At 50.2% G+C, this 27,054-nt stretch overlaps 1 protein-coding gene across 4 annotated transcripts in view; it reads right to left on the bottom strand.

Moving 5' to 3' along the window:
• Positions 1 to 3,831: 3,831 nt before the first annotated feature.
• Afap1 (actin filament associated protein 1) overlaps positions 3,832 to 27,054 on the bottom strand; it is a 115,000-nt gene continuing 91,777 nt past the window's right edge. For 2 of the 4 annotated variants that reach the window (XM_021226454.2, XM_005068850.4), the window contains 7 exons: positions 22,281 to 22,398; positions 19,328 to 19,594; positions 17,245 to 17,359; positions 13,264 to 13,428; positions 11,712 to 11,902; positions 10,206 to 10,370; positions 3,832 to 7,933 (listed from right to left, as the gene is read on the bottom strand). In XM_021226454.2, coding sequence (XP_021082113.1) covers positions 7,907 to 7,933; positions 10,206 to 10,370; positions 11,712 to 11,902; positions 13,264 to 13,428; positions 17,245 to 17,359; positions 19,328 to 19,594; positions 22,281 to 22,398 — 1,048 coding nt within the window. In that variant the 3' untranslated portion in view covers positions 3,832 to 7,906. The remainder of the gene's footprint in view (positions 7,934 to 10,205; positions 10,371 to 11,711; positions 11,903 to 13,263; positions 13,429 to 17,244; positions 17,360 to 19,327; positions 19,595 to 22,280; positions 22,399 to 27,054) is intronic. The other 2 variants (XM_040746981.1, XM_005068851.4) reach the window with 2 other exon arrangements.

The following is a 27,054-nucleotide window of genomic DNA, read 5'->3' as shown; positions in this document are numbered from 1 at the left end:
CAGGGACCAGCGTGAGAAACAAATCCTCACTTCTTATTAAGAGCACTGGAGACTCCAAGTAGTGAAAGTGATGCGGTTATTTGAATGACCTGGCAAAGTGTGGGTCAGCCTAGGGAAAAGGCAAGGATGGCAGGAGCACAGATTTAGTGCAAAAAAAGATGGTGGCTGTGTTCCTAATCACATTCTCTCCCCGCTGATTCTCCATTACCTGAGTTTTTCAGGGAGGCACAATCTTCAGTGGCCTAGCGTAATCCCTATCCAAACTCTGCATCCCCGGAGTCCCAAGATTCCTCCATTTCTGCTCCATCACACAGCTACATGTCACCTTCCAGGCTGAGGATAAACTGAGAGCCAAGGCAAGCAGGCCCCAGCTGCAAGCTAAGGGAGACAGGGGCCTAGTACCTCCCGTAGTTGCAAGTCTCTGATGTGCTCTTTACATACCGCATACTTAAAATGGGCCACAAGATTTATTTTTCATCAGTGGGACCAGGAGGGGTAAGTGGTGAGAAGAGAGAGGGAGCCCTGGTCAAGAATGATGTCAGGAAAGAGAAATGATGCCACAGGCCTTCAGGTCACTCAAGGTCAATAGGGGAAGCTAGGAAAAGAAGCCACAAACAGCCCAAGGAGCCTGGGCCATGTGACTGCAGTGAGGAAAAGGCCAGTGGAACTCAGCTGTGGCTGAAGAAAGATGTCACTTAACACCTAGTTTGGAGCCTGAAGCCCTAATGGCAGGTGTTGTGTCGGGAGCAGAGTGAGTAATGGGCGGGGGTCCAGCTCCAGAGAATAGACAGGGTGGACGTGAGAGATTAGTGCTGGCCCACCATTGCCTACTGGGCCCAAGATGTGCTCCTGGGAGGAGGGGTAGCTGAGACAGGACGGCATCCAGCATAGAAGTCACAGCACAGCGAGGCCAGAGTGGTCAAGTGTGGTGTAGCCCGGAGCAGAGGGGCAGAACCAAGGAGCAATAAGGTGCCCAGCCTCAGGACAGGGCACCACGACAGCAGGTGTGAGATGAGGTCACGAGGAGGTGAGAAAAGACATGAAGTTATCTGGGAAAGGGAGAAAATGGCCGTTGAGGCAAAGAAAAAATTGACAAAAGGGAGAGGGGCCCCTAAAGGTTTGGAGCACAGAGCACCACGGTCTTCTGATTGGGTGCAGTGGCGGGTCCATGTCCTTGGTTACCAAAAGGGTGCAACACCTCTGGACTCCACATCTGCCTCCCGTGGAGTGTATAGGTTTCGATTAGATCACTTGGCAAACACAGAAGGAAGCCTTCTGGTTCATGTTATGGTGTTTCCTGCACCACCTGTTAGCTAGAAAACCAGAGGGCAGCTTCCAGATAAAGGTGGAGCCGGGCAGTGGTGGCACACACCTTTAATCCCAGAACTCAGAAGGCAAAGGCAGGCGATCACTGTGAGTTTGAGGACAGCCTGGTCTACAAAGCCACACAGAGAAACCCTGTCTCTAAAAACATAAATAAAAAAATAAAAAATAAATAAATAAATAAATAAATAAGGCGAGGTGGCCCGAGCACCCACAGATGGGTGTTATCCAAGGTCTCTGCATTTGGCACCAGAGACAACCAGAGATGCTGCCATGATACGTGCCTGGACCAGGGTTAAACATTGGCTGTGATAACCCAGACTTAGTTCTAGGATGCAGGAGATGGGCTGTGGTAATAGACTATGGGTTTCCAGTGTGTGTTGCTAAGTGGCTTCTCTCTCAGTGTGTCAGGAAGCAGGAGTCCAGCAGCCTCTGGATTCTCCTCAGGCACAAGCTACACAAAATCAGCTTGAAATGAGTCTGTAGAGGCTCATGACTGTAGCCTGAAGTTGTCCTGTCAAGAGTTGATTGAGTACAAGGCAGCAGGGTTGATGGAACACTTAAGGTCCCCGTGGAGTGCTGATGAGAAGGTACGTGTGGCTGGATTTCTGTCCAGAGTGACATGCTTATAAAGGAAAACACTTGAAAACCTGGTTTTTAAAGATAGAAAATATGGATATAGCATTGTTCCGAAAGCAAGCAAGCAAGCACAAGGGCTCTTTTGCTGGCTGAGCGGAATGGATACACTTCTGCAGGTCCCCTGCAGGCTGTGATCACTAAGGCAAGCCTGAGGTTTGTGGCAAAGGGGGTATGAGCCTCCCTCATGGGTGTAGACTTGGGGATGGTTTTCCTGGGCCTTTAATTTCCCATTTCAATCTTTCCTGACACAGCCCTGGGATTGGTCTGTCTTACTAGACCCCTAACTTGCTCCTTGGAGACCCATCACAGAACGCTGTGTGTAGTTAGCATCACATCCGGCAGAATGCTGAGACTAGCATCCCCTAAAGGCCACAGGCTCTGGACTGGTTAGTCTGCACATGAACATCCACTTGGCATTCCTAGAGGCAGAATGTGCCATACTGCAAGACAGACAGACTCCCAGAGGGGAGGCTGGCACTCCAGGAAGGAGGCACCCAGCTCTGCTCTGACTGGGGCTTAGGAAGGTTTATAGAGGGTCTTTGTGGGGGCACTTTCCATGTTCCTGAACAGCTTGTGCACCCAGCTCCAGCTCAGGAGGAATGCACACCTGTCCCCTCCCACTGAGTATCCCAGCTATGCCTTCACTTGAGTTTTTGACACCTTGTCCCTTCCCATGAATAGAGAGCTGTGTTTTTTGTTTGTTGTTTTTTTAGCAGCCTCATAAAATTGACGTCTCTATCACAGACTTCCTGAGTCACAGACATCTGATACTGTTTCCCTGCTTCCCACAGAGGGTCCCAATGTGCACCTATGATAGGCTCCATGCCATTGGGTCATAGGTCATCACAAGAGCATGAGCAGCCTGGGGGTCTCTTTCCCAGCACCCCTCTTTCTCTGGCAGCACACAGGGACTCCAAACCCCAAGGCATCACTTACAAACAGGCTCAGTGACATTTGACCAGTGCTTAGGACTCAGTGGCCAACCCCGGACAAGGGAAGGTGGAAGCTGAATGCCCCTGAGGAGTTGCTCTGTGACCTCAAGTTGCCCTGGAGTCTGTGTCCCATTTCCAGATCCAGTGTGTAGGACCCCCCCTCTCCCCATCAACTGTGATAAATGGCTGGGATTCACCCAATGCTCAATACTTCAACCATTAGTGGTTTGAACGGGCCTTTGAGTTTGCCCATGTCCCTGAACACCACCAACAGCTCCCTCACCACAGTCCCCAGGTACTCACACCCAATAGCTCTTGATCCAGATGTCAAGCCCAGCAGTGGGTTCCTCTGTCTCCTCTGCTCCCTGTTCCACTAGCCAGCCATCAGGTGGCATCCACATGCAGAAGCCCTGAGCAGCCTTGAAGTCGCCCTACTCCTCTCTACTTGACAGGACTCTTCTCAATTTCCCCAATTCCTCCACGGCCCACCCCAGGCCTCTTCTCACCACCTGTCTCCTTGTCCTACTTAGCTGCAAGCAGCTATCACCTTTGTTTAAATGCCAATGCTAGCTACCGTAACCCTCACACCTCTCAAGACGAACAGATTTAAAGCTAACCGCTCATCTAAGATTTCCCACATCTCCAAGCAGCCTCCACTGGAAAGAGTACATCTGTGTTTTGCAGGCTTCCTGGCAGCAAGCATCCAGGGGACTCATTTCTGTTTCCAGAACTTGGCATGGAGCCAGGAGATGAGGAGGCAGTGACGGTGTCAACTGAGTTAAATACTCAGGTCCACAGACCAAAACTACTAAAAAAAAAAAAGAATTCCCAAGGATCCTCTAAAGCAGAGGGATTTCCACTTCACCGGTGAGATCCAGCCCTCCCACCTGTCCAGGGACCTCTGATACCCCCAGAAATGATGATTCAGGCAACTGTGGAAGTCTTGGACTGCACTGTAAGCCGCTGTCAGGAGGACATGAGGCTGGGCCTCACAGCACAGTTTTATTAATACACAAACAAGTTCCGCCAATGGGCGCCCGTCAATGGGTACATAGTTACAACAGTAGAAAAATCAGTAAGGAAAGCAGAAAGGTTGGATGAAGTGACTACAAAATGGGGGGGGGAATGGGCTGAAAACTAGGATTTTTCATTGCAAGTCTCTTTGCATAAAAATTTTTACTTTCTGAATTAAATACATTGAGTTGCACAATCAAAATATATTTACAGTCATTTCAAATGGGCTACCAACATAGTTATTAAAAAAACTTTCTCTTTTCTTTGCCTGTGTCTTTCCAAGATTATTTTAAATATGACTTTAGTTTTTTAAAAAATACAATAAGGAAATAATTACATTCATAACATGAAAAACATCTTACAACTTAGAGCCACGAGCAATTCATTTGGAATAACTAGAATGTAAAAACTGGTGTTAAAATGTAAAGTAAAACTTTGTTAGAAAATCAATTAAGAACATTATTATTTTAGAAACACCTTTGGTCCCTAAGAGTTATGAATTGAAGACCCCTCTTTGAAAGGATAATCCAACCCGGTGTGTGGGAAACTGAGGTTTCCAAAACCAGTATTGTCCTCAACTACTGGCAAAGGATACCCTTCAAAACTAAGGAGTGGACTTCCCATGCCATCGACGTGGCCACACACTGCTCAGCCTCTTCCTGGGGCCGAGTTGAGTGCAGACAGCACAGGAGTTTTATTGTTAGTTTCAGTTTATTTCACAGTAGAAACCTGCCCGCTGGTGTGGTTATCAGTATGTCAGTGGGAACAGGACCCAGACATTCAATTACTTTAAAAATACGTCATGGGTTTGAAATGTTTCTGGTCTAAGAGTACTTTAGAAAAAAGAAGATGAGGAGGAGAAGGGCAACAGTCGATCATTTTGATGTTGTCACACCCATAGAATGGACCTTGGGGGCGTCCTGTCTGCTGGCGAGGGTGGGTGTGAATGGAGGACTCACTTGCTTGGCTCAGGTATCCCTGGAGCACAGGATGATAACAGCTGCTGGTAGGCTGTTGCAGGTATGGGTGTCCCCTGTCTTTGGGAGGAGAGACCAGGGACACTCCTGTTGCTGCTTGCATGTGAATTCTAACTGGAGGACTGCAGTCCTCACACAGTGGAAACCTTCCTTGTTGGCCTCGGGACCTGGGACATTGCTTTTCAAAGTACCAATTCTCCAGTCCATTAGCATGGGCTTAGTGACAAAGAAAAAACCAAAAGCAAATTGGGCAAGCGGACAGATGAGGTGGACAGCTGGTGAGGCAGTTCTCAGTACAAGGCATGCATACTGAAGAGACAGGGCAGCAGCAAGGACTCCGGGAGATTCTGTGTGCAGTGGGCCCATACCCAGCCTGCAGGTCATCCTGGTACCTGCTAGGACCTGACTGACCCATGCTCATCCTTGAAAGAACACTGGTACATGAGACTGTGTGACAGTGAGGGTTCACACCTGTGCCCCAGGCAGGGACCACAGCAAGCCCACAGGCCAGCATGGTATTTGTATGTGAAGTGTTAGTTGGTGAACGGACATGAAAGTGGAGGGGACTGTGTGAAACCTGACGACGTCTTTGCCAAATTGTGACAAAAGTAGACCCCAAGAAACACTGTGGCCTCAGACAAAGAGAAGTCCCAAAAGGTGGGGTACCTCCCATGGTCCAGAGACCCAGTAGCTCACAGAAAGGGGCTGGCTCGGCCCTCTGCCCACCTGGTTCCACACAAAGCAAACCTGTGCCACCGATGGCTGGGGTCACGCCTGTGGCTTTGGGAGGGTCATAGAATGAGAACACTGAGAATCCTGACAGGATGTCTCATGGGTGTCCAATATGTACATATATAAATTAAAACTATATTTATTGAACATATACAAATAAATAACTTATTTTGAAGCAAATGTTTTAAACTAGCTTTCTGACCAAATCTAAGAACATGAAGGGGAACACAGGACAGCAGAACCCTGTGTCAGGAGCCTTGCCTTCCCTGGGACCTACCTTATGCGGCTCTGTGGAACTTCCAGGATCCATCAGGGCCAAGTGAATCACAAGCCTAGGTTTCTTAGCACAAGACATGAACAGGAGGGGCCTGGAGCCTACCACGTCTTCATCAGGTCAAGCTCATCTGGGGCTTATTTGCTAGACACGGTGGTCCACTAACATCCTCCACTCAATTGCAGATGTCCCTCTAAGCTGGCCAGAACTGGATGTTAAGTTGGGCATGTTCTCCTTGTCTTGGAAACCATCAAAGCCTGGCACAGATTTCCTGGCAAAGCAGGCTACCATCAGAGTGGCCAAAAGCGCTGCTCAGAGACCCACAGGCAGCAGAAGTATATGGCAGCTCAAACTCTTTCCTTTCAGGGCACCAATGTCACGTGACACAAAATGGTCACAGCTCCCTGTGATGACCCAAGGGGCTCCCCCAATTGCTGCTCCATGAGCAGCCTGTATCCTCCTCCAGGTCCTTCTACACGGTTTCCTAACTGCCCTGTGGAGGAAGGCACTAGAGTGAAGCACCATCAGACAGCTGGCAAGCAGCTCTACGCTGGTCTAGCTTGAGGAGGACCTCCAGCCGAGCAGCTTCAGATGCTGGTGTGATGTCCCTGTACACCGGTGGCCACCTTGCTGCTCTTTGGTGACTCTAAGACAGCTGCTGCAGGGCTGAAGCATAGAGCACAGACCCTAGCCATGAAGGCTGCCCAGAGAGCAGGCCCAAAAGGCATCTCTACAGAGAGCCCAGGAAATTTTCTTCTGTGTGTGCAAAGGGTATTCTGGGCTGTGGTGGGAAGGCTGCCTCCTGCACAGCATCACCAGGTCCTCGGTCTAAGGAATGAGCCAATTACCTGTGTATAACTGTGTATAACTGGCCCTGAACTAGTCTGCAGAGATGGCTAACTCCCCTTGACTGCCTGCAATTCTCTGTAGTGGAAAGGTCTAGACCCTGGAAGCCCACAAGCTATAGGCTGAACATATTGAGCATCTGAACTCTCCAGGAAACAGTGCACAGAGTAGGCAGGACAGTGGAGGAGGCCCACACAGCCAGAACCTTGGCATGGCAGTGCACCTGTGATCCCACGGCTTCAACTATAAACTAGAGGGAAGTGCTCTGGAAAGATTCATCTCCGTTCAAAGATGGTCCAGGCTTGACTATAGGTTCTCAAACCTACTCTGTTTCCAAAGGAAGCTCTGGCCTGGACTGTTAGATCTACCAGTGCGCCTTCTGGGCTGAGGAGTTCCTGCCCAGTAGCAGGGGAGGCTGGGGTCTCAGGTCAAGGGGAAGGGGTAACTACTAGCCAAGGACTTAAAGTTCTGTGCTGCCTCTCAAAATACATCATAAAATGGGAAACAGGGTCTCTGAAAAGTCCCTAAAATCCAAGCATAGCCATGATAAAAAAGGGACATTTTCTTTAAAAGAGAACAAATGAAAAACACTAGTAAAAAGAATGATAATTTTTCCATCCTGGTGACAAAAGTATGTATCCAAAAACAAAATCAAACCTTAAAAATCGCTTCACAGCACTATTCCTCATGGCTTCACCTCCAGTGACAAGGGGGCAGGCAGGGTAGGGTGTGGGGCTACAGAGACACAAGGCGTTCATGCTGCCACAGAGCAGGACCCTCTGGCAACAGGGCGATGTGTGCGGCTCTGGCTGCACGTGGTGAAGGCCTGTGCCGCTCCATTTCACAGGGACACATGGTCCAAGCTAGGCTTGAGCTGTGGTCCTCAGAACCTTGACTGCCCCATCTGCCAGAGGGTACTTCAGAACAACTTGTCAACCCCTTTTGTTTCTGCTTTTTAACAAGTAAATTTGGACACCAAAGTCGTAAAGTAAACTTTCCTAAAGGGCACCGTCGTACAGTAGGAAGTGCGCACACAGGTTGGCCACGGGTCAGCATCAGACTCAGTCCAAACTTCTGAAATCATGCTCAGGGCACTTTGGGAGGCACACATGTCACACTTGAGGCTGGTGGCAGTATGCCGTCTCTGTCTGGGTGCAGCTGGTCTCTCTCTATGTCCCATTCTTCAGCTCCCACTCCTGAAGAAGAGAGATTTGTAAATTAGGGGGTTTGAACCTGGCTGTCATAAGCCTCCACAAGCCACCATGGTCCGACACAGTGTGGGGGCTCAGCGGAGTGCAGGTTCCCTCTGAACAAAATAATTGCCAAGCACCCGCTTCTATGTAGCCAGTCAGAGATAGACACGATCCAAGTACCAACAGGGGCAAACAGGTAAATGCGGCCTCCAGACACGGGGTACTCATCAGGCCGAACAAGGAAGGGAGCACTGACCCCTGATTCATCATGGATCTCCAGGATATCGTGTAAGTAAAGACCACATATAAGCTGAGTCTATTTATGAGGAAGTCCAATTCATAGAGACAAAAAGTATCATAGTGGGTACTAGGGACAAGGGAAGAAGGTGGTGTTGGTGTTTCAGGGACAGAGTCTAGGAAGATAAAGTTCTGTGGGTGGATACCAAGACACACACTTGGAAGTTGCCAATTGGTCAGGTTGGCTCTGCTTATTTTACCACAAGAAAGTGAATGTTGGAAGGTGTAGATGGATGGGTGGGTGGGTGAATGGGTGGGTGGATGTGTGGATGGGAGGGTGTGGATGGATGGGTGGTGGATGGGTAGGTGGGTGGGTGAGTGGGTAAATGGGTGGATGGATGGATGGATGGATGGATGGGTGAATGGATGGATGGATGGGTGAATGGATGGGTGGGTGGGTGGGTGGATGTATGGATGGGAGGGGGGTGGATGGACGGGTGGTGGATGGGTAGGTGGGTGGGTGGGCGGGTAGATGAATGGGTGGGTAGAATGGCAGCAGGCCCTGAATGCTGCCCTCAGATATGGTCCTCTCAGCGCCTATTCTCAGCCACCATGGAGGTATCTGTGGAGGTTGAGAAGAGGAATCTAGTCAGGCACGTCCCTTTGCAGAACCAAGCCACTGGTGAGCTAAGCCTGTGGTACACCCCCACCGTCACCCTCCACGCCCAGTGCGTGTTTTTGTTTCTGCCAACAGCTCCATTAGGCTCTTATTTCTGCCAGTGCTGTGCCATCAGCCATTAATTACATTTGAACTTTTAATTCTAAAAAAGTCAAGAGACTTGTCAATCCAGTCAGTATGTCCAAAGCCCAACCTCATGTCTAGTGGAGCCCCTCCAGCACGAGGGTCATCCTGCTCAAGTCCACTCTTGAGGCTGTGTCACAGAGACCAGCTGCAGTGACAAGAACCTCTGCACCTCCTGTCTGTGTACTGCAACTGTGACCAGAAGCGGAACCTCCCTTCTGTGCTGTCTGGGAACTGTCTGGGGGTGGTTGTGTCTAACTCTGGAAGTCACAGACTTCATGTTCATCATCAGAAGGAGACAGGGCTGAAAAGCCTGAGCCACGGGAGCCTTTTACTTCATAGCACAGCTTGACTTCTCCTACCTCTTCTCTGATGGCAAAGAAACCTGGAGGGGAACCACACAGCTCCATTCTAACATGGCTCAGGCAAAGTGGTCCTCTGCAAGGAGAAGCTGGCTGTATACTAAGAAGGCCTAAGGAATGTTCAGGGAAGTCACTAGAACGCCAACTCAGTAACCTTCTTCCCCATCTAGCCCACGGAGCCTTCTAGAAAGCATGCTCTCTGGGAAAGCACACACACTGAGAGCCTGGGCAAGCAAAGTTCCTGCTACCATCCCAGGACACCCTGAGAACACAGCCTTGCATGCAGTCTGCCTGCTGAAAGCAATGTGCTTCCAGCTGCTGAGAAACAGGCTTGGGCTGAGGAATGGCACATCGGGGCCAGTACTATGAGACCCTGAGACAGTGTGGGGTGCTTGCTCAGCCCCCTCCATCTGGACTCATGTCCTATCCATTCCCAGGTCAGCTCAGGCTGACCTACAGTTGCTTCCATCACCATGGATGAAAAGTGCTGGCTCTGGTCTTCTGGAAATTATGCTCTGGGAATCCCTAGGATTTAATCATGGCAATGTTGTTGGTGGCTCCTCTCCCTGACTGCAGGGGAAGAGGGACTCTGGGCTGATGGCCAGGGTTCTGGGGACAGCCTGGAAAGAAAAATGCCTTTCTGGCTTTTTCTTCTTTGGAGAATCACAGCATGTAAGTGCTAGAAAGGACTCTGTGGTCACTCAGCCCAATCTGTGCTGCCCAAAGGAGGACAAGCCCAAGGGGATGAGTCTGTCCACCTGGAAGATGGTTGTCTTTGAACCCTCGTCCCTACGGATGTGTGTGGGAGCTGGAAGAGGCCGAGTGCAGTGGGTTCACTTTAGGTGCGGGCACCGCGCTCTGCAGGGACGCTCACCTTGGCCTTCTGCAGCACGTGCCCACGGCAAGGGGAGCTGCCTGAGGATGGCTGGCTCTTCTTCAGGACGGCTGCACTGTTCACAGGCAGGGGCCCCTCAGCGTCACTCGTGTCACAGCTGGAGATGGGAGAATTTTCCAGAGTCCGATGCCGAAACACAGGAGACTGTTAATGAGAGAGCCCTGTGAGGGGGGTGGTTCTCAGCCACTGGCATTTCTCGGGGAAAAATCGTTTGGTAATGAAGAAATTGATTTGGAAATGGGCAAAACTAGGAAGGATCACTACAGCCAGTGCCTGAGCACCTCTAGACAAATCATTTAAGAGAAGAAAGAAAAGCTGAGGCCAAGGGATGGAAGACCAAGAGACAGGACTCGGGCCCACACTCCTACCCTCACTACCTCTCATCCACATGGTGCTTCCTGAGTCTGCGAATGTCTCCTGGAGCTGCCTGCTACTGAAAGGGTCAGGCCTGTGGCAGAAGCTTCCATGACCAGACAGCATCAGCTTGGGGTCCAGGGATGATGAGTGGCCCCCAAGTGGCACTGAAGGTTGTAACCACTCTCTCTTTGTACATGCTGGAGAGAAATTTCTGGAAAGCTTATAACGAAACAACTCATCTCTTTAGCTGCCTTGGGCCTGGCTTTGGCTTCCTGGCTCTTCTGCATAAGATCGCAAACTGCCCTTTGGGAAAGCGTGGCACTGTGGAGACCATGTTATCATCACTTACAGAACCCTGAAAATATGCTTTGGGATACACAGGAGGCTGACCCAGAACCCCTGTGAGTGCTCCTGACTGGGGCACTCCCAGCTCAATGTTTTGGTAATATAGATCTTTCCTTGTTGGACATCTTCAGAGGCAGCACTGACTCTGGGTGGGTGTGGTCGCTGGTACAAAGGGGGCGTCTCTGGAGGTGGCCAGGCAGTAAGCTGTCTACAGCAGAAGCGCCTGCCTAACAAGCTACTCTTCTGAGGAAGTGGTCTGGTCACAATTATACAGCTGCCACCAATGCCAGGAGGTGATGGCAACCACAGTGCATAGAGAGAACCCTCAGGAGGCAAGGAAGCAGCAGAGCACGAACACCCAGCCCAAGCCTCTGAAGGCCATAGCGAGGTTCATTGGCTGAGTCATGTGAGGATGAGGAGCCATGATTAAAGGGAGGGGTTCAGACTTCACGGGTGATTCCCTCGTGACAGACTTAGGTACACAGACCATGTTACTGTCACCTCAGCAGACCATGTTACTGTCACCTCAGCTTCTAGACACCTGGTAGTATTGTCAGGGGCTCACGGGAATGAGTTACAGCCTAGCAATCTGGAATCAAGTCAGATCTGACCATGCAGAGGAGAGACATGGACTCAGCACCGGCCTTTAAATGCTCTGGTGACTCTAAGAGAGTTCAGTGTATCCACACGTTGCACACAGTAGGAACGTTAGCTGGATGCCACCCATGGTAGTGAGAGAGCTGCCAGAGAGACCGTGGGGCTCTTCCCTGTGCTGTCACTTACCTGTGGACTTGATGTCCCCGACTTGGGCTCGATGGCCAGTCCTAGGGTGACGCCACCTGCCAAGGCCTTCTTCAGGCTCTCCTTGACCTCAGTCAGCTCCAGCTCCAGGCTGACCCGATCTGCCTCCCTCTGCTTGCACTCTTCCTCCAGCCTCTTCAGCTTCTCCTCCAGGGCCACCTGGGTCTTCCTGCCTAAGATCCCAGGGACACATGGTCACCTCACAGAGGGACGGACATAGCTGAGTTCTTCCAGGTCTTTCCCACCAGCCTGATCCCACTCACAAGCCTCAGGGGCCTCTCGACACTCACTTAAAAGGGCATGGTGGCCCAAAGGGGCCCCCGACTGGGACATTGAACAAGGAGGTCTCAAATTCTACCAGTTATGTGTGGGCTATTGTATATGCTGCAGTGGTTAAAAAAAACAAAAAACAAACAAACAAAAAAAACATGGTGTACGTCTCTGTAGGACTTAGCATATATTTCTCCAGTTAACTTACGTATTTGAAATTTGGTTTGGTGACCAATATGGGCAGGAAATGCACAGAAATGAACAAAGAAAACCAAGCCTCAGGACACAGACACGGGGAGCCTGGCCTCTGAGGACAGAGCTGGGGGCCTTTCTGCATCTCTGTCCTGTGCCTTGACACAGGCAGGTAGAGAAGCCAGTCGATATACCAAGCTCCTTCCATGTCACAGACTCAGCTTTCCATCTCTCCCAGGCAGCCTGATACTGACACCCTGCCCAACTTGCTCCTGCAGACTATCCCAAGGGCCCACACACACCTCCCTTCCTATTCTCCGCTCCTAAAATTACTTCCCCGAGCAGCCATGATTTGGACAGAGTTCAGTTCTGGCTAACTGTGATGGGCATCTGCACCAGCCTCAGCCTGCACTGAAACCTTCTGGAAACCAATGTCCCCTCTGGGCTTCCTCATCTGCTGCTCATCTCCCCTTTTCAGCTGGCAGAAGCTAAATTTAAAAAGTCAGCCATGCCTCTGTGGGGTGCCAGCCAGGATCAGAGGGAGAGGTTAGTTTTCATCCCAGATTGGGAGGTCTGGCAAGAGGAAGGCACAGCCTGGGCCTGGGTACCACTCGTCTCCAGACACCACTACCGTGACAGCTGTCCCTTGTTCAGGACCATGAACATAGTCTTTCCCCCTGATCCCCAAATCCTGGTACAGCCTTGTTCTCTCCAGGCCTTTCTAAGAATAGAGAGCTACTTCTTCCTAGGCAGAGCCCAGTGAAAACTGCTCTGCCCCGGTGACTGCCTTCCTCCACAGAAGCCCCAACCTCAGACAAGGAACAAAACCTGCCAACCTTCTTGGCTCTCAGCAGCTGAGGTTGAAATTGCTGGTGTCACACTGTGCAGCTGGGGTCAGGTCACAGCCCCTGCCTATGGGGGCACTGCTCAACCAACCCCATGCTGCCCTGAGCTCCCCCACGAGGCCAGCACCCCAGGAGGCAATGCTCCCTTGTGGCTCACGGGTCTGAGGGTGAGCTGAACGAACGATAGGGACACAGGTGCATGGGCCATCAGGGCCAACCCCTCCCACCTGCATTCACTTCGATGGCGGCCCTCAGGTCCTTTCTCTCTTTCCGGAGCTGTGCTAGCCTGTTCCGCAGGGCCTCTTTCCTCTTCAGCAGCTCCTCCTCTTTGGACTGTAGCAGCTTGGCGTCTGCTTCCACCCGGTTCTTACCATATTTGTACTGGTCAGCATCTAAATAAGGAGCACCAAGCGTTAGTGTAACCAGAGGATTCAGGCTGCCAAGGCCTGAGGCTCAGCAGTTCTTCAGAGTACTGCAAGAGCCGCTCCCAGCTGGTCCTGAGGGGAAAGAGAGGCTTGGAGCAGGGACTCTAGCGACTTGCCTCAAATCCTCTGATACTTTGATCTGTACATTTATAAATAGAGATGAGAAGCAACCTTGTTTCTTATCTAAATTTAAAATGGAAAATAAAAAAAATATTAATAAAAAAAAACAAACAAAAAAAATAAATAAATAGAGATGAATACTGGGGAATCCCTTAAGGGCTCCTCCCTTCTGTGCTCCTCCCCCTCAGCTTTCAAGTAATTGTCAATAAGACTCAGAGTAAAGATGCTGGAACCTTGGCAGGCAGTGACCTGGACAGTTTTAACTGTCAACCTGATACAGTCTAGAGTCATCTGGGAAAAGCATCTTAATGAGGCATTATCTGGTCAGTTTGGCCTATGGCCATGTCTGTGAGGGAGTATCTTGATTATTAGTTGAGCTGGGGAGACACACCCTAGATGTGTGTGGCACGGCATCACGAGCTGGGGTCTGGAATGTGTAAGAGCAGAGAAAGCTGGCTGCGTACTAGACATCAAGCAGGTAACCATGGGTTTATTCTCTCTGTGCTTGACTGAATGTGAAGTGACTGGCTGCTTTAAGTTCCTGCCTTGACTTTTCCACAATAACACACTGTAACCTGTAACTGTAAACTCTGTCTTCCCTAAACTGCTATTTGTTACAGCAGAAGAAATGAAACTAGTAACCATCTGTTACTGTCAAAAACAACCTCTGCTGGGGCTGGAGGGATGGCTCAGTGGTCAAGAGCACTGGCTGCTCTTCTAGAAACTGGAGTTCAAGTCTCAGCGCCCACATGGCAGCTCACGGTCATCTGTAACTCCAGTTCCAGGGGATCCAAGACCCTCTTCTGCCCTCCTTAGTTGCTGGGCATACACAGGGTGCACAGATATACATGTAGGCAAAACACACACAGAAATGAAAATAAATCAATTAAAAAACCTAGAGTTTATGCAGTCTGTGTGCATAGCCTCTCCTCACTCCCATTTGTGTAATTACAAGAATGCTTTGCTCTGACTGGAGGGAAGATGTCTCTTTGGCCTGAGATTCTGGCCTGGATGAAGCAGATAGGGAGGGATTCCCCACTGAATGAAAAGGCAGAAAGGCAGTACATGATGCCTGGAGACCTAATATTCAGAGAACAATCTTGGAGCACTGTGACCTAGAACAAATCTGTGCCCCAGTTTCTCCTCCTGTGAAATGGGGTTAAGAGCAGGTCATTCATAGGCATCTATAAGAATTCAATTAATATTTACAAAGCACTTAAAGTAACTCCCCAAATGAGTCTTCTATAGATGACTGATACATGTAATGAGTGAATGAACAATGAATGAGTGAATAAGTAAAAGCTTGGGGGAAACCCAGCACCCTGGCCGCCAGCACATAGCAAGCAGTACACACAGCGTTGGACCCAGGCCCCACAGTCTCTTCAGTCTGGCCTACAGTTTCAGGCCACAGTGTGTTGTGGGGAACTTCAAGTGGCCAGATTGGAATTTAGGAAAAGCATCTCTGGAAGGATGCTGAGGAGCTAGAGAGCCTAGCATGACTGGCCAGGGCTCACTGTGAGGCTTCCGTCATCTCTAGTGGCTGCGTCACCTGCCAGCTCCAATGGTGGCTGCATCACACCTGCCCCTCTGTCGCTGCCCATAGGAGAAGACACGGAGGGACAAGGGATGTTGTGTGAGTCTTTAAAGTAGATGCGTGTCTCTAACCGATAACTGTGTGCTAAGATGCCTGGGATGGAGCAGACACTCACAGGCAGCCCCCACGGCAACCAGAGATGACGGGCTTGTCAGAGGCTTGCTCATGCAGTGCTGCCCTGAGCTAGCTCTACCATCACCTCTTCCGTAATTGCCACATTCATGGGGATTTATGGATTTCCTATGTCCAGTCAGCATTCCCTCCCTCACCAAAAAAAACCCTATAAACTGATATTGCCAGATCCACAACCCAAGGATAACCACCCTATCTCACGAAACCAAGGTACTTCCAGAAAATTCCAAGACAAACTGTACAAACTCCACTGTCTACACCAATATGTCCCCTGACAAATCTACAGATGACAGCTTATAAATTTCCCCACCATTTGGTCCCCATGCAATAAACTCTATACAACTGTAATGCAATTGGCTGAACTCCGCAAAAGCACAAGATGCGATTATTTTTCTCTTTTGTTTCCATTAGATGTCACCAAAGTTAATAAAGCATTCCCTACAGAAGGTCCCACCAGATATTGAGATAAATCATCCATAAAATAAAATTGAGCAGAGGGCCATGAGAAATGCCTGGCTGAAGGAGCCCACATGGGATTCAGATCTTGCTTAACAAGGCATTTTAGGCCGACTCATCCCTCTGGCTCCTGCACCTCCCTGAATGAACAACACGAAGAACAAGAGTGTGAAAACACCCAAGGCATTGGGAACGAAATTACAGAGAGGGGGCCAAATGGAGTCAGTGGCAACGAGGAGCCAGTCTGACAGGCCCCTGATCTGCCTATTTGAAATGCAGGTTTGGAAGCAGAGGCATGGACAAGATCCTGCTAAGGAGCAAAGGTTCTCTGGGGCTGAAGCAGCCAAGTGTTGCTGAAGTCCCAAGGCTCATGCATGCTCTGGCTACAGAAAAACATAGCTTTTCTCTGCCCTTGTGTACTCTGACTAAAGCAGATACCAGCATGTGCAGGTTTGAGGCCCCTTTGCTCCTGCACCAGGTGGGTGTGGAGGACCCCAGGTGAAGGGAGCTAGCCTTGTCTACACTATCATGGAGGTTGGTCTACCAACTGCCTGACTGCAGACTGGAATGCTCAGGTAGGAATCCCAAGTGACAGTGGCTCGTCATGATTTGGCATGGACACTTCCCTGCTTGGCTCAGACTGATGGAGGAGCCCCAGGACCAGTGGAGCCCCTTTGCGGCTCCTAGGCCTGCCTTTTAAAGCTGCCATGATCTTCTTACTAGATCCCCAGCAGCAAGTGGAGTGTCCTGAGTGAATACACCCCACCGACTGGCAGGCTGGCTGAATGGTTGACGGACCGCCCAATGCATTGAGGGCTGGGCAAACAAACTCAAGAACCCAGCACACCCCAACTTAGCTGCTGAACTCCCAGGCAGTCTGTTTGGTCTATACAGTGGGCTCTGAAGTCTGAAGGCCTAGTCCATGTTCTAGCTCAGAGGCTGGCCTGCTGTGAGACCTCTGGCTGTCCTGTTCTACCTGGGGTGCCTCGCTCATTTGTGTAAAGGGGTGCATACCACCTACCCTGACAGCACAGCTATCGGATGTCAGAGGAAGACGCTGGCTGCAGACTGTGACAGGAGTCTGTGAGGAGCTGGCAGCGAGGCCTCCCTCCTGTGTCCTTGAGCACCAGGGACTTTGCTTTCAGTGCCCAGCATCACCCTTTGCACTGCGTCAGCCACAGTGGTCGGCCATCTGCACATCTCACAGAGGCAGTGGCTGCCTTCAGTCTATGCCACTTGTCAATGGTGTGCTAGGGACACAAACTGGAATCTCCTGGACCAAAGCCCCAGTGCCTCGTGACTGAACGCTATATCAAGAAGCCAAGCAACACTCACAGAAGCTGGGTTAAAGATCCTGGCCAGTAGGGAGGGGTGCACATTGCCCCCTCCCAACACACCCCCAACCCGGCCTCTGGGGTAGGAGTGGCTCAAGCCGGCAAGCTTTACCAAAGCAGAAAGCAGGGAGCCAGAGGGAAACTCACTGGATGCTGTCCGTTTCACGCCACCTGCTGAATCCACCTTTTTTTGCTGGCTGCTTGGAGCCTTCCCCTTTCCAGGAACCCCATTAGATGCCACTGGAGGCTTCTTGCTCTTCAACTGTTGAAACACACAGAGAACGTTAAAAATAATGAAACAAAAGCACCCTTTTGCCTAAAGGTATCTCTTTTAGTCTGACTCTTACGTATAACCTACCAGCATGATCAGAGGACAAAGGAAACCAACTCAGTTTCCAGCTACTGTGACTTCCCTATGACAGTTGGGAAGCTTCCAGCACTGAAGGCGGGACACCCAGGACTACCAGGAAGTCTGCAATGGGAAGGATGCTATGTTTCTGCTGGGGCCTCGGGGTGCTGATAGGAAAGCGTCTGAGTAACCATGCACAGGTATTGCAGCAGCAACCTCTGAGAGCCTGTATTTCTAGAGCTAAATCGATTTTCTATTACTGGGGCTGCTACTAAGGGAAGGGCCTGGCTCTGCAGGGAAGTTCTTGCCCTTAACTGAGTGATGCAATAATGGGATACATAACCTCCTTTCAGATCACTGATGGGTCTGAGGAAGGATGCAAGAGACACATATATAGAAATAGCATAAACACACATAAAGCAAGCCTTGACCAGCTACAGGCGTAAAGAAAATCCAACAGTCCCCTGCTTACCCTGCAAGCCACAGTTTCATATCTGGCAGGTGACACTACATGCCAGGCAGTGAGCTTGATATAAAGGGAACGTGACACTTAGACCCTGCCATTCTCCCCCCAACCTCTTCTGTTGGAGGCACAGTGTGAGGCTGCACACAGATCTAGCTGCAATTCTGGCTTGTCATTAAGGGGACTCTGAGCCAGTCCTTCAAGACTTCTGAAACCTCTGTTTGCTCACTTAAAAAATGTAAAGGCACTGGCACCTCCCACAGGACTCCTAAATGGTACTGCACAGCCATACACAAGATGGCATCCAGGAATTCTCTGAATGTATGGTCTCACCACTAACAGGTTTCCAAAAGAATGGCCACACAAGGTCATGACAAGTAAAGGCACTAGAATTCAGCTGGGGACTGTTTCCTGTTTGAAACAGAAACCAGGCTGAGTGACAGTGGCAGTGCCACACCATGCATTGTGTGGTTCCTGACTAGTGCGGGAGAAATCCAAATGCACGGGTAGCAGATTTACTAAGCTAACCAGAGACAACTCTGACACCAACAAACAGACAGATAGGTAGGACCCAGTGGTCAGATCTGGGCAGCGATCCTATGACACTGGCAGAGGCCAATGGCCTCACACTGGTCACTCAGTGGTCCACACCCCTCGGACTCCTGCAGTCAGTTCTGACAAAGCAATGTCTGGAGGTACAACCATGAGTCACCACTATCTGGAAGCCTAGACCCTGACTAGTATCTGTTATTTTCTCAAAACTACCCAAAGAATGGACCAGAATGTGGAAAGCCTAGCCTCTTCCTTTATGTTCTCAGAGTGTTCTTAAATGAGGCACTCAGAACTCCAGGCAGAGCATTCAAAACACTTAGGTTAAAAATTCATGAAGGCAGTTGGTGTCTGCTCTGAAACGTTGATGCATGTCAGAGAGTGCGAACAGGGGTTCAGCCACAAGCCTATTTGCCACCCAGAATCAGAGCCCTCCCGTCACACAGGTGCAGGGCACATGTTATACTCTCCCAGGCAACACACTGGCTCTTGGAATGTGCTGGCCACGCCTACAGACTGAAAATAACCACTCCCCAGGGAAAACCCTTGTTCATATATACACAAGATAGACTATACTAGAGAAACCTGCCATTCCAGAATCTTGTGGAAAGTTGCATGGCCTCTTTTCATAATCTTTGACATAATTCTCAAAGTGAAATTGGGAATTCTCCAGGAGTGGGGATGGGGTAGCCAGACAGGAACCAGACAAGCTGGGAGCTGGTCACAAATGGCTCTCCAGTCCCTTAGTGGCTAACTGTGGATTAGGCTATGGCTGAAGACTGTGGCACTCTGGTGTTTGAGAGGAGGCGAGTACACGGTCACCGCAGGTCCACTGGTGATGTCAGGGAGTTTGTGAACGCAATCTGTACCTGGGAGTGCAGCCCGAGAGATGCCCTCCCCACAGAAGAGGTGTTAGTGACAGGTGGGGAGCAAGGTGGGCTGCAGGAGGTGGGGGATTTGTAGTGGTTAGAGGACAGCCTGTCAGCGGGTGGCCGAGACGCCCTCCGGTCAGCAGGAGAGGATCGAGCAAAGATTGTCGGCGATGGCAAGTTATCGTAGAGGCCCGCGTTATCATAAAGCACCTCGTCCGCCAGGCCTCCGCTCCCACAGCCAGGAAAGCCGCCATCCATGTCCCACTGCAACACACACAGCCTGTTCGTTAGTGGCCAGACAGGACAGAGAAGATCAGCATAGCGAGAGTCAGCCGCCCCCCAATGCTCTGCATGTCCCGCACACACACACATAGGGCAGGCACAACTCCCACAGCTGTGGGCGGCTTTATGAGGGCCCCTTCGCCTTTGGAGTCATGAGAAAGGTTTCTCTGTCCTTGAATTGTTCCCAGAGTCATTGGATTGTGATGGTTTTGTTCTGTGTTTCAAAATGAAGAGTTCTGAGCTGACGCACAGGAAGTGAGGTCAGGGGAGTTGGGCAGTGCCTGGAGCTCTTTGCTGCACAGGAAGGCATGCGTGAGATCATGAGCAAGGGCCATGGCACCTGTTGTGTTCCGGACACACTGGTTTACGTGTCACAGCGTCTGCTTGGCAAGCAGGGGAAACTGAGGAAAGGCAGAGCTGGGCAGAGTCTAGCTCATGGCCACACACTGTGCTGCCACAGAGCTTCAGGCTCTGATGGAGGAACATGACCCATGTCAAGGATACCCTAAGTTCATCCATGCTGCCTTGTGGCCAACAAATTCACCATCAAGGTCAATATAATCTAAATTCTACACTTGAGCATCTTTTGTCACAGCCAAAAAGGCCGGCTGAAGACAGAAGTCACGTTGTCACAGAATGCAGGGTGCTTCAGACGTCGATGGAACAGTGACATTATGCTAGCAGAGGACCTGAACAAAGAGTTAACAGTTCAAAGCCACTTCTTAGGACACAGGGACTCCAGAGCACTGGCAGGAAAGTGTAAAGAAACCCCAAACTCTTAACTGCTGCCAGATCCCTTCAGGGCTTAAAGGTCTTTGTAAATTGCCCTGCGTTATAAAAGGAAATATTAATTCATATATTCTGCCCATTTCAGCCTGTTTTTATGTTCTCCTTTTGCAGTGCTCCTTCTTGCCAGACTATAATTGCAGCCCTTTGTTATAAAAATAGGAAAGGCCTAAAATCCCGGGGTGGGGGTGTCTTCTTCTGCAGCCATATCAGGTCTATTTTTGTGATGCTAGGGACAAGCGAACAACCTAAAACAACGTAGAAAAGCCAGGATGGGGCATTTCAGTGACAGCCGCACAGATATACAATGGTCTACACTTGACTCTCATTTTCCTAAAATAGCAAGGATCAAGTCATGTGGAATACTTAGTAAACAGTGATGAAATCCCACAGAAGTTTCTAGAATAAAGGTGAGTGTGTGCAGAGCCCTTCCTTCTCAAAGAATCAAAGGGAGTACAGAATGAACAGAATTTTTATAGGGGAAACAGTACTGACACTCTGAGCCTTTGGTCATAAAGTGTAGACTTTATGGAACCCGGAAATGAAGCCTCCAAAACGCAGTCATGTGGTAACAGAGGCCTACACACAGGAAACAGGCTGAGGAAGCCGGAGCAGGAAGCCACGAGGGAACGAAAAGGCAGGACACACGCACGCAAGGCATTATGTCTCAGCTCCTAAGGCCCTGCGCACGCATGTGGGGAGGGCTCCTTAGCACAGAGCAGTTGATCTCCAAACACACGTCAAGCCATGGGTGAGCCAGGGGAGTCGCACTGAGGCTGCCTGAGCCAGCATCATCAGTGTCTGCCCTGCAGGTGACTGGGACACATGAGCATGGTATGATTCGCCAGGCCCTGAGGCACCTTGCTCACCTGCTGCTTGTGTGTGTGTGGTGTGTGGGTATGTGGAGGCAGAAGACTGCTGAGGCCACAGGCTGGGAGGGGCAGCTCTCCCTTGACAGGAGCCTAGACGCTGGAGTTCAGAAGCAAGCCCACACAGTGATGCTGGGGCTGCGCGGATACAGGCGCCACCTTGAAAACGATGCAATGGCAAGGATGGGGAGGAGGGGGCTGGGGACCATGATGATGCACGGGCTGGCTGAGAGCCCTGCACACAGCACCCACCAGATGTAGTCCCTAGGGTAAGCACAGGTGTGTCCACAGGGCTACAGAGCAAAGGACAGAGGGCACCAGCAAGGATGCGAGTCTAAAACAAGGCCTGGCTCCTCTCAGCACAAGGCTTCGTACACATACTCTCCACACCTGCTCACGGCACAGGCAGGCACAGGCCTGGCCACCAAAGGTACACGGTACACAGCCATCAGCCAAACAATAGAGACCCAGCAGGGCTCTGCTAATGATCTGGAAACATTGGACAAAACAGAAAAAGTAAAATCTAAGGGTGGACAGACACACCTAGAGGCAGGCTTGACGATGATGCTGCCACAGAGCATGCCCACGTTCACATGTGAGTGCTCCATACCAGCCATGCCAGGAGCCATCCAAGAGTGCAACGGGCAGTCACTCCAGGGCACTGTCTCTGCCTGATGGCCGGATGGCGCCTGCAGCTGTACTGGGCGTAACTAGCCAGGGTAACTTACATGTGTTGAGTCTGACTGATCTAAGTTGTGAAACTGACTATTCTTTCAGCTCCAACTATTTATTCTAACTTAATCCACTATCTTCTGTCTCGGGTGATGCGATGGTAACGAGCAGATGAACTGTCTACTGGGGATCACATGTTCCTCAGAAACCAGGGTTTGGAGGAGAAGTGGTATAATTCTCAATCTCAATTCACTAGCATGGAAAACTAGGTACTCCAGGACAGAACCAACTAGCAATTTGTCTCCTAACAAGACTGACGTTGGCTCTTGAAGGACACTCACCGAGCCGTTGACACAGGGGACATCATCGTAGTGTAGTGCTGTCCCGCTGGGGTGGGCGTAGCCATTGGAGATGCTCCCCAGGTATGGGCTCGTGGACACTGCCCGCCTGTTCATAAAGCTGAGAAGGAGAAAACATAGACACACCAGTTAGTCAGCAGAGCCTCTGTGAACTTTGATGCAAGCGAAGGCTACGTCAGGCTCAGCGGCAGAACCCTTAGGGCCCTTAGGCAGAAGCACATGCCATCTTCAAGGGACTTGGGCCAATCCTCACCCAGAGCAAAGACAAGCCCCAGCACAGACAATGGACACCATGCATGGGGAAACACCACGACACCTACAAGCGGAGGGGCCCATGTCCAGAGAAAGCACACACTCAGAGAGGGCTCAGCAGCTCTTTCTGAAAGGCTGGTCCTCTCACATCATGAGCTAGTTTCAGTCTGTCCGCAGTCTGTCCACTCCCAACGTCGAGGGACAGCAGGGCCACAACACTCCCTGGCCTTCTGTGGGGTGTTCCTGGCTGCTCCCCAAGCGCTCACTGAGCTCTGGCAGCCACAAAGCACACCTTCAGTTGGTCCCTGATCTTCTGAAGGTCCCAAAGGAGCCACGCTTCAGCAGCCTGTGCTGCTGGGATACAGATGGCATACATGCTTGGGTCTTGGTTCCTGTACTTGGTCAGAGCCCCTAAAACGTTGGAATTCCCTAATGATAATGGGAAACAGGCCACCTTTGCCCATCAAAATGAGCTGCTCACTCTCCCTGGAAAGCCTGAAGGATCTGAGGATGGGGGTGCTAGCGGCTAAGGAAACAGCTATGTGATCAGAGTCAGGGACTCTCGGCTCTGAGGGTGGAAGAGCTTCTGGATTGGAGGCACCAGGAAGGTGGTTCATCCAGGGAAGGTGCTCACTCTCGGAGGGCACTGAATCCAAGGGAAGTGTTGCACCCAGGGAAGTCACCACACCTAGAGAAGGCATGCGTCCCCAAGGAAGGTGCCAGATCCAGGCAGAGCACTGTATAGCGGGAAGAGGGGCAGCTCCTGTACCCCATAGCTGCCCCTCTGCCCCTCCTACCCAAGAGTTCCTGCTGGGGCATTCCTAACACTCCAGTGGCCTAGCAAACAAACCACCTCCTGGGGTCTAAGAAGTGTCTGTGTTGTTGTGAGAATCTCATGTTAACATCTGCTCTTTAATGAGCATGGGTGACAAACTGGATTTGTGAATGACGTCTGAAATGGACAGAATCCTGGGCAGCAAAGCTTTTGATCTTCAGGACCTGACACTGTGTCCTGGTGGACAGTGTCAGAATTGCCCCACAGTGGCCCCCTGCTGGAGCTCACAGAGAACTGGGCCTTCTGTCACCTTGTGTGAGAGGAGCCCGTACGGGTCGACCAGAGAAGAACAAGTGTACATATAGAGAAAGGACAGCTTGCCTCTCCTCCCCGTCCATGTTCCCGGAGGAGAGTAAGAGCACATTAGCCCTCTGCCTACCGCCACCCACGGGCTTCAGAAGCCTCGGGAAAACCAAGTGAAGCACCACCAGGGGCAGGCTGCTTCACCGGACTCCAGCTCCACCCCTGGCTCCTCCAGCTTCCTCCTTCCCGGCGGGCATGGTGTCAGGACCGCTGGAGGCTCCAGCATCTTCCTCCTCTTTGCTGACCCTCTTCCCTCCAGGATGCTGACTTTCTTCCTCTTGTATGCCCACCTGGCCTATGCTGTACCTGCTCCTCCTGGGCCTCTCCCCTCCAGAACACAAGCCTCTGAAGTGTGCTGCCACTCCAGACTCCAAAGCACAATGAGGAGAGATGGGCCGGCCTCTCAGGAAGCTGGGCTTGTTTTAGGAGAACTATGAAAACCTAGGTAGCATTTTCTCCTAACTGGGCAAACCAAATTCACATAAAGTTACCGCCCAAACTTTGTTTCTCTGAGGAAGGTAGCTTGGGGCAGTCAACCATGTGGCTCTGCACAGCCTAATGGCCACATTCTCTCATAGGGCACTGCTGCCCCCTGCTGGAAGAAGATGGCAAGCACGGCTCCTCTGGCAAATGCAATGACTTAGACTTCTTAGCTCATGAACAGTGATACGATTATTCTACACTTAATCTACATCAAGTCACGGGAAGGAGAAAATACAAGAAGGAACGATTTACTAGCCACTTAGGAGTTCCTGCATGTTTCACATACATGTTTAAGGCATTGAATAAAAGACTCGGTAGAGGACTGTCTGGGAAGAACGGCAGGACGCCAAGTGTGCCTGCACCTACTGGTGCTGAACGTCGCCACTGCTGGACACTGAGTGCTGCATGTGTGTTCACATAGCTCTTTCCCTCCACACAGCAGGGGCCTCAGTGGCTTTGCGGCATCAGGTTCCGGCAGCATGCCCAGTACTCACACTTAGACACAGTTATCAGGAAGGGTCAAAGACAGTCAACAGAGTACGTGCACCCTAGCTGGGTATACTTTTGCTTCCCCAACAGGGATGCCCAAATATTCAAGAAGCACATACACAGAGGCCTTCTCCACTGACAAGAACATCCTAATTTACAGAGGGGCACAGCTCAGTAAAGAGAACTCGCGCATGCAGTGCCCATAGTGGGCAGGGGTCTCACACTGCCCCCTAGTGCTCTTTCTACAATGACTTTCAGCCAAGTGTCTAAGTGGAAAAGAGGCTGAATCTAAAACATAAAGACACCCCGGGGACGGGGGACGGGACGGGGTGGGGGGGGGATTGCACTGCTGCATGTAAATGCAGAGACTTGCAGGGACCTGGAGATGGTGGCTGGAAGGTGGCTTTCCCCACACTGTCGCCCTTTAGTCAGGCAGAAGCAATATTGTCACCATCGCATTCTGCTAGACCTGCAATGGCAACGCTTGTGAGAGGTGCAGGGGAGGTGCCAGAGAGCTGTCCTTCTGTCACCTGTCTCTGGTTAGCCTCAAGATGTGTCCACACCATCCACACTCACACACCAGTCTCCTGGGAGAGTCCTGCAGGGTTTTTCCTCTGTTTTCTGTTTCTGTTCAGAACAGTATTACCTTCTTTCCTTCTGTCAGACACAATTGCTGATAATTCTCATAATCATTTGGCAAAGAATCACCACACAGCCGCCAAGTTGTAAAAAGCGAAAAATTAACTTAATCCCAGACTATCTATCGCCTTGGCAAGCTACCATATTTTGAAGGCTGTTCCCTTGTTCAGTCTCCTCTCTGTATAAGTTTTATGGGAATGTTTGGCTAGAAAACTAAAACATAAAAATTAACTTCATTGCTAGCTAACATCCCTAAAAGGATTTTAATGAGGTAAAAAAAATTCCTAGGCTAAGTTTATGGCATGCGCCTTTTTAATGAAGAGAGTCTGATACAGCAACTGCGTTCCTTTCTCCAGGCTGCTGCTACCCCACATTTGGTTTAGATTAAAATTCTGCTCAGTTATAAAGGAAAAGCTGAGTTATGTGCAGGAAATTCAGGGTTTCTCCTGGATGTGGTGATCTGTTTGCTGGTTGGAGTCAACATGAAGTGAGTTTTATTTGGGAGATTCTAGTAACTTCCACATAAGTACAGATAACTGTTAATATATCAAGTTAAAAATCCCCCAAATATTGCCAGTGCTATTGGTTACTTCCACAACCTGATGTTGAGATCCTATTGCTGAAGATATGGCTTACTTATTCCATCAAACCCAGAAAAAAATAGAGTTAGTGCCCAAAAGGAAGTTTCACCACTACTGACTTGTGCTCATAGTGCTGGAAGGTACTATACGCACTACGGGAAGAGAAAAATAATCACTAACATGCACAGCTACAAACCCTATTGACCTACAACAGCAATCTGTCTGCCCACTGGCACATTGGCAGCACAAATGTCATGGTACTAACCAACCTTTTTTAAATTGACATTAAAGCCCACTCTATGAGATGGAACTCATACCTACCACTGCTAAAGTGACCAAGAACCTGAGAGTAAATAGGTACGTGGGGAAAACCTACAACACTGATTCTGCTAAAGGAATATAGCAATCAAATGACTCCTAATGAAATACTGCTGGCCCCAAAGATCAGAGCATTGCTCAACCCTTATCAGAAAGGCTGCTTCTTACTAACACAGAGATGTACAACAATGTGTAGAGCGTGAGAGACTTTGGAGGACTCAGTTCTAAATGGAATGTTTCCGTAGATTCCTGAACCCCTCAAGGTTCAGGGATCTATGAGGAAGAGACAAAGATTGTAAGAGCCAGAGGAAATAGTGTCTTCCAGATACAACAGAACTGATACATGTATGAACTCAGAGAGACTGTGGCAGCACACTGTACATGTTTAAACCAGACAAAATCCCAGCACGGGGGTGGGGGGGGTAGACACAAGGTTCCACCATGACCCAAGAAGCTATTTGTACCAGTTATGGTGGCTCACGCCTTTCATTTCAACACTTGGGAGGCAGAGGCAAGTGGGTCTCTGTGAGTTTGAAACCAAACTGGTTTATATAGTGAGTTTTAGGGAAGCCAGAGGTAAGTAGAAAGACCTTGTCTCAACACCTTCACCCCCTAAAAAGAAGCTATTTGCAGTTTTTAGCTTCTAGGAGAGGGAAAAATCCATTTTTCTCCAATGGAATGTTACCAGAAATATCAACCACATTCTAGGCCTGGCCCAATGCCCAGGAGTAGTTGCCAACACAAAAAATGACCCCAGGTGTTTTTGTATGTGTGCCTTTTTGGTTATGGTTTGGTGGTTTTTGTCTTTTGGACTTTGGGCTTTGCTTTGTTTTCTTGGTTTTTTGTTTTGAGAGAG

Source organism: Mesocricetus auratus, unplaced genomic scaffold (genome assembly GCF_017639785.1).
Source record: "Mesocricetus auratus isolate SY011 unplaced genomic scaffold, BCM_Maur_2.0 Super-Scaffold_100006, whole genome shotgun sequence".
NCBI classification, from domain to species: domain Eukaryota; kingdom Metazoa; phylum Chordata; class Mammalia; order Rodentia; family Cricetidae; genus Mesocricetus; species Mesocricetus auratus.
This window is presented reverse-complemented; position numbering and strand designations above follow the sequence as displayed.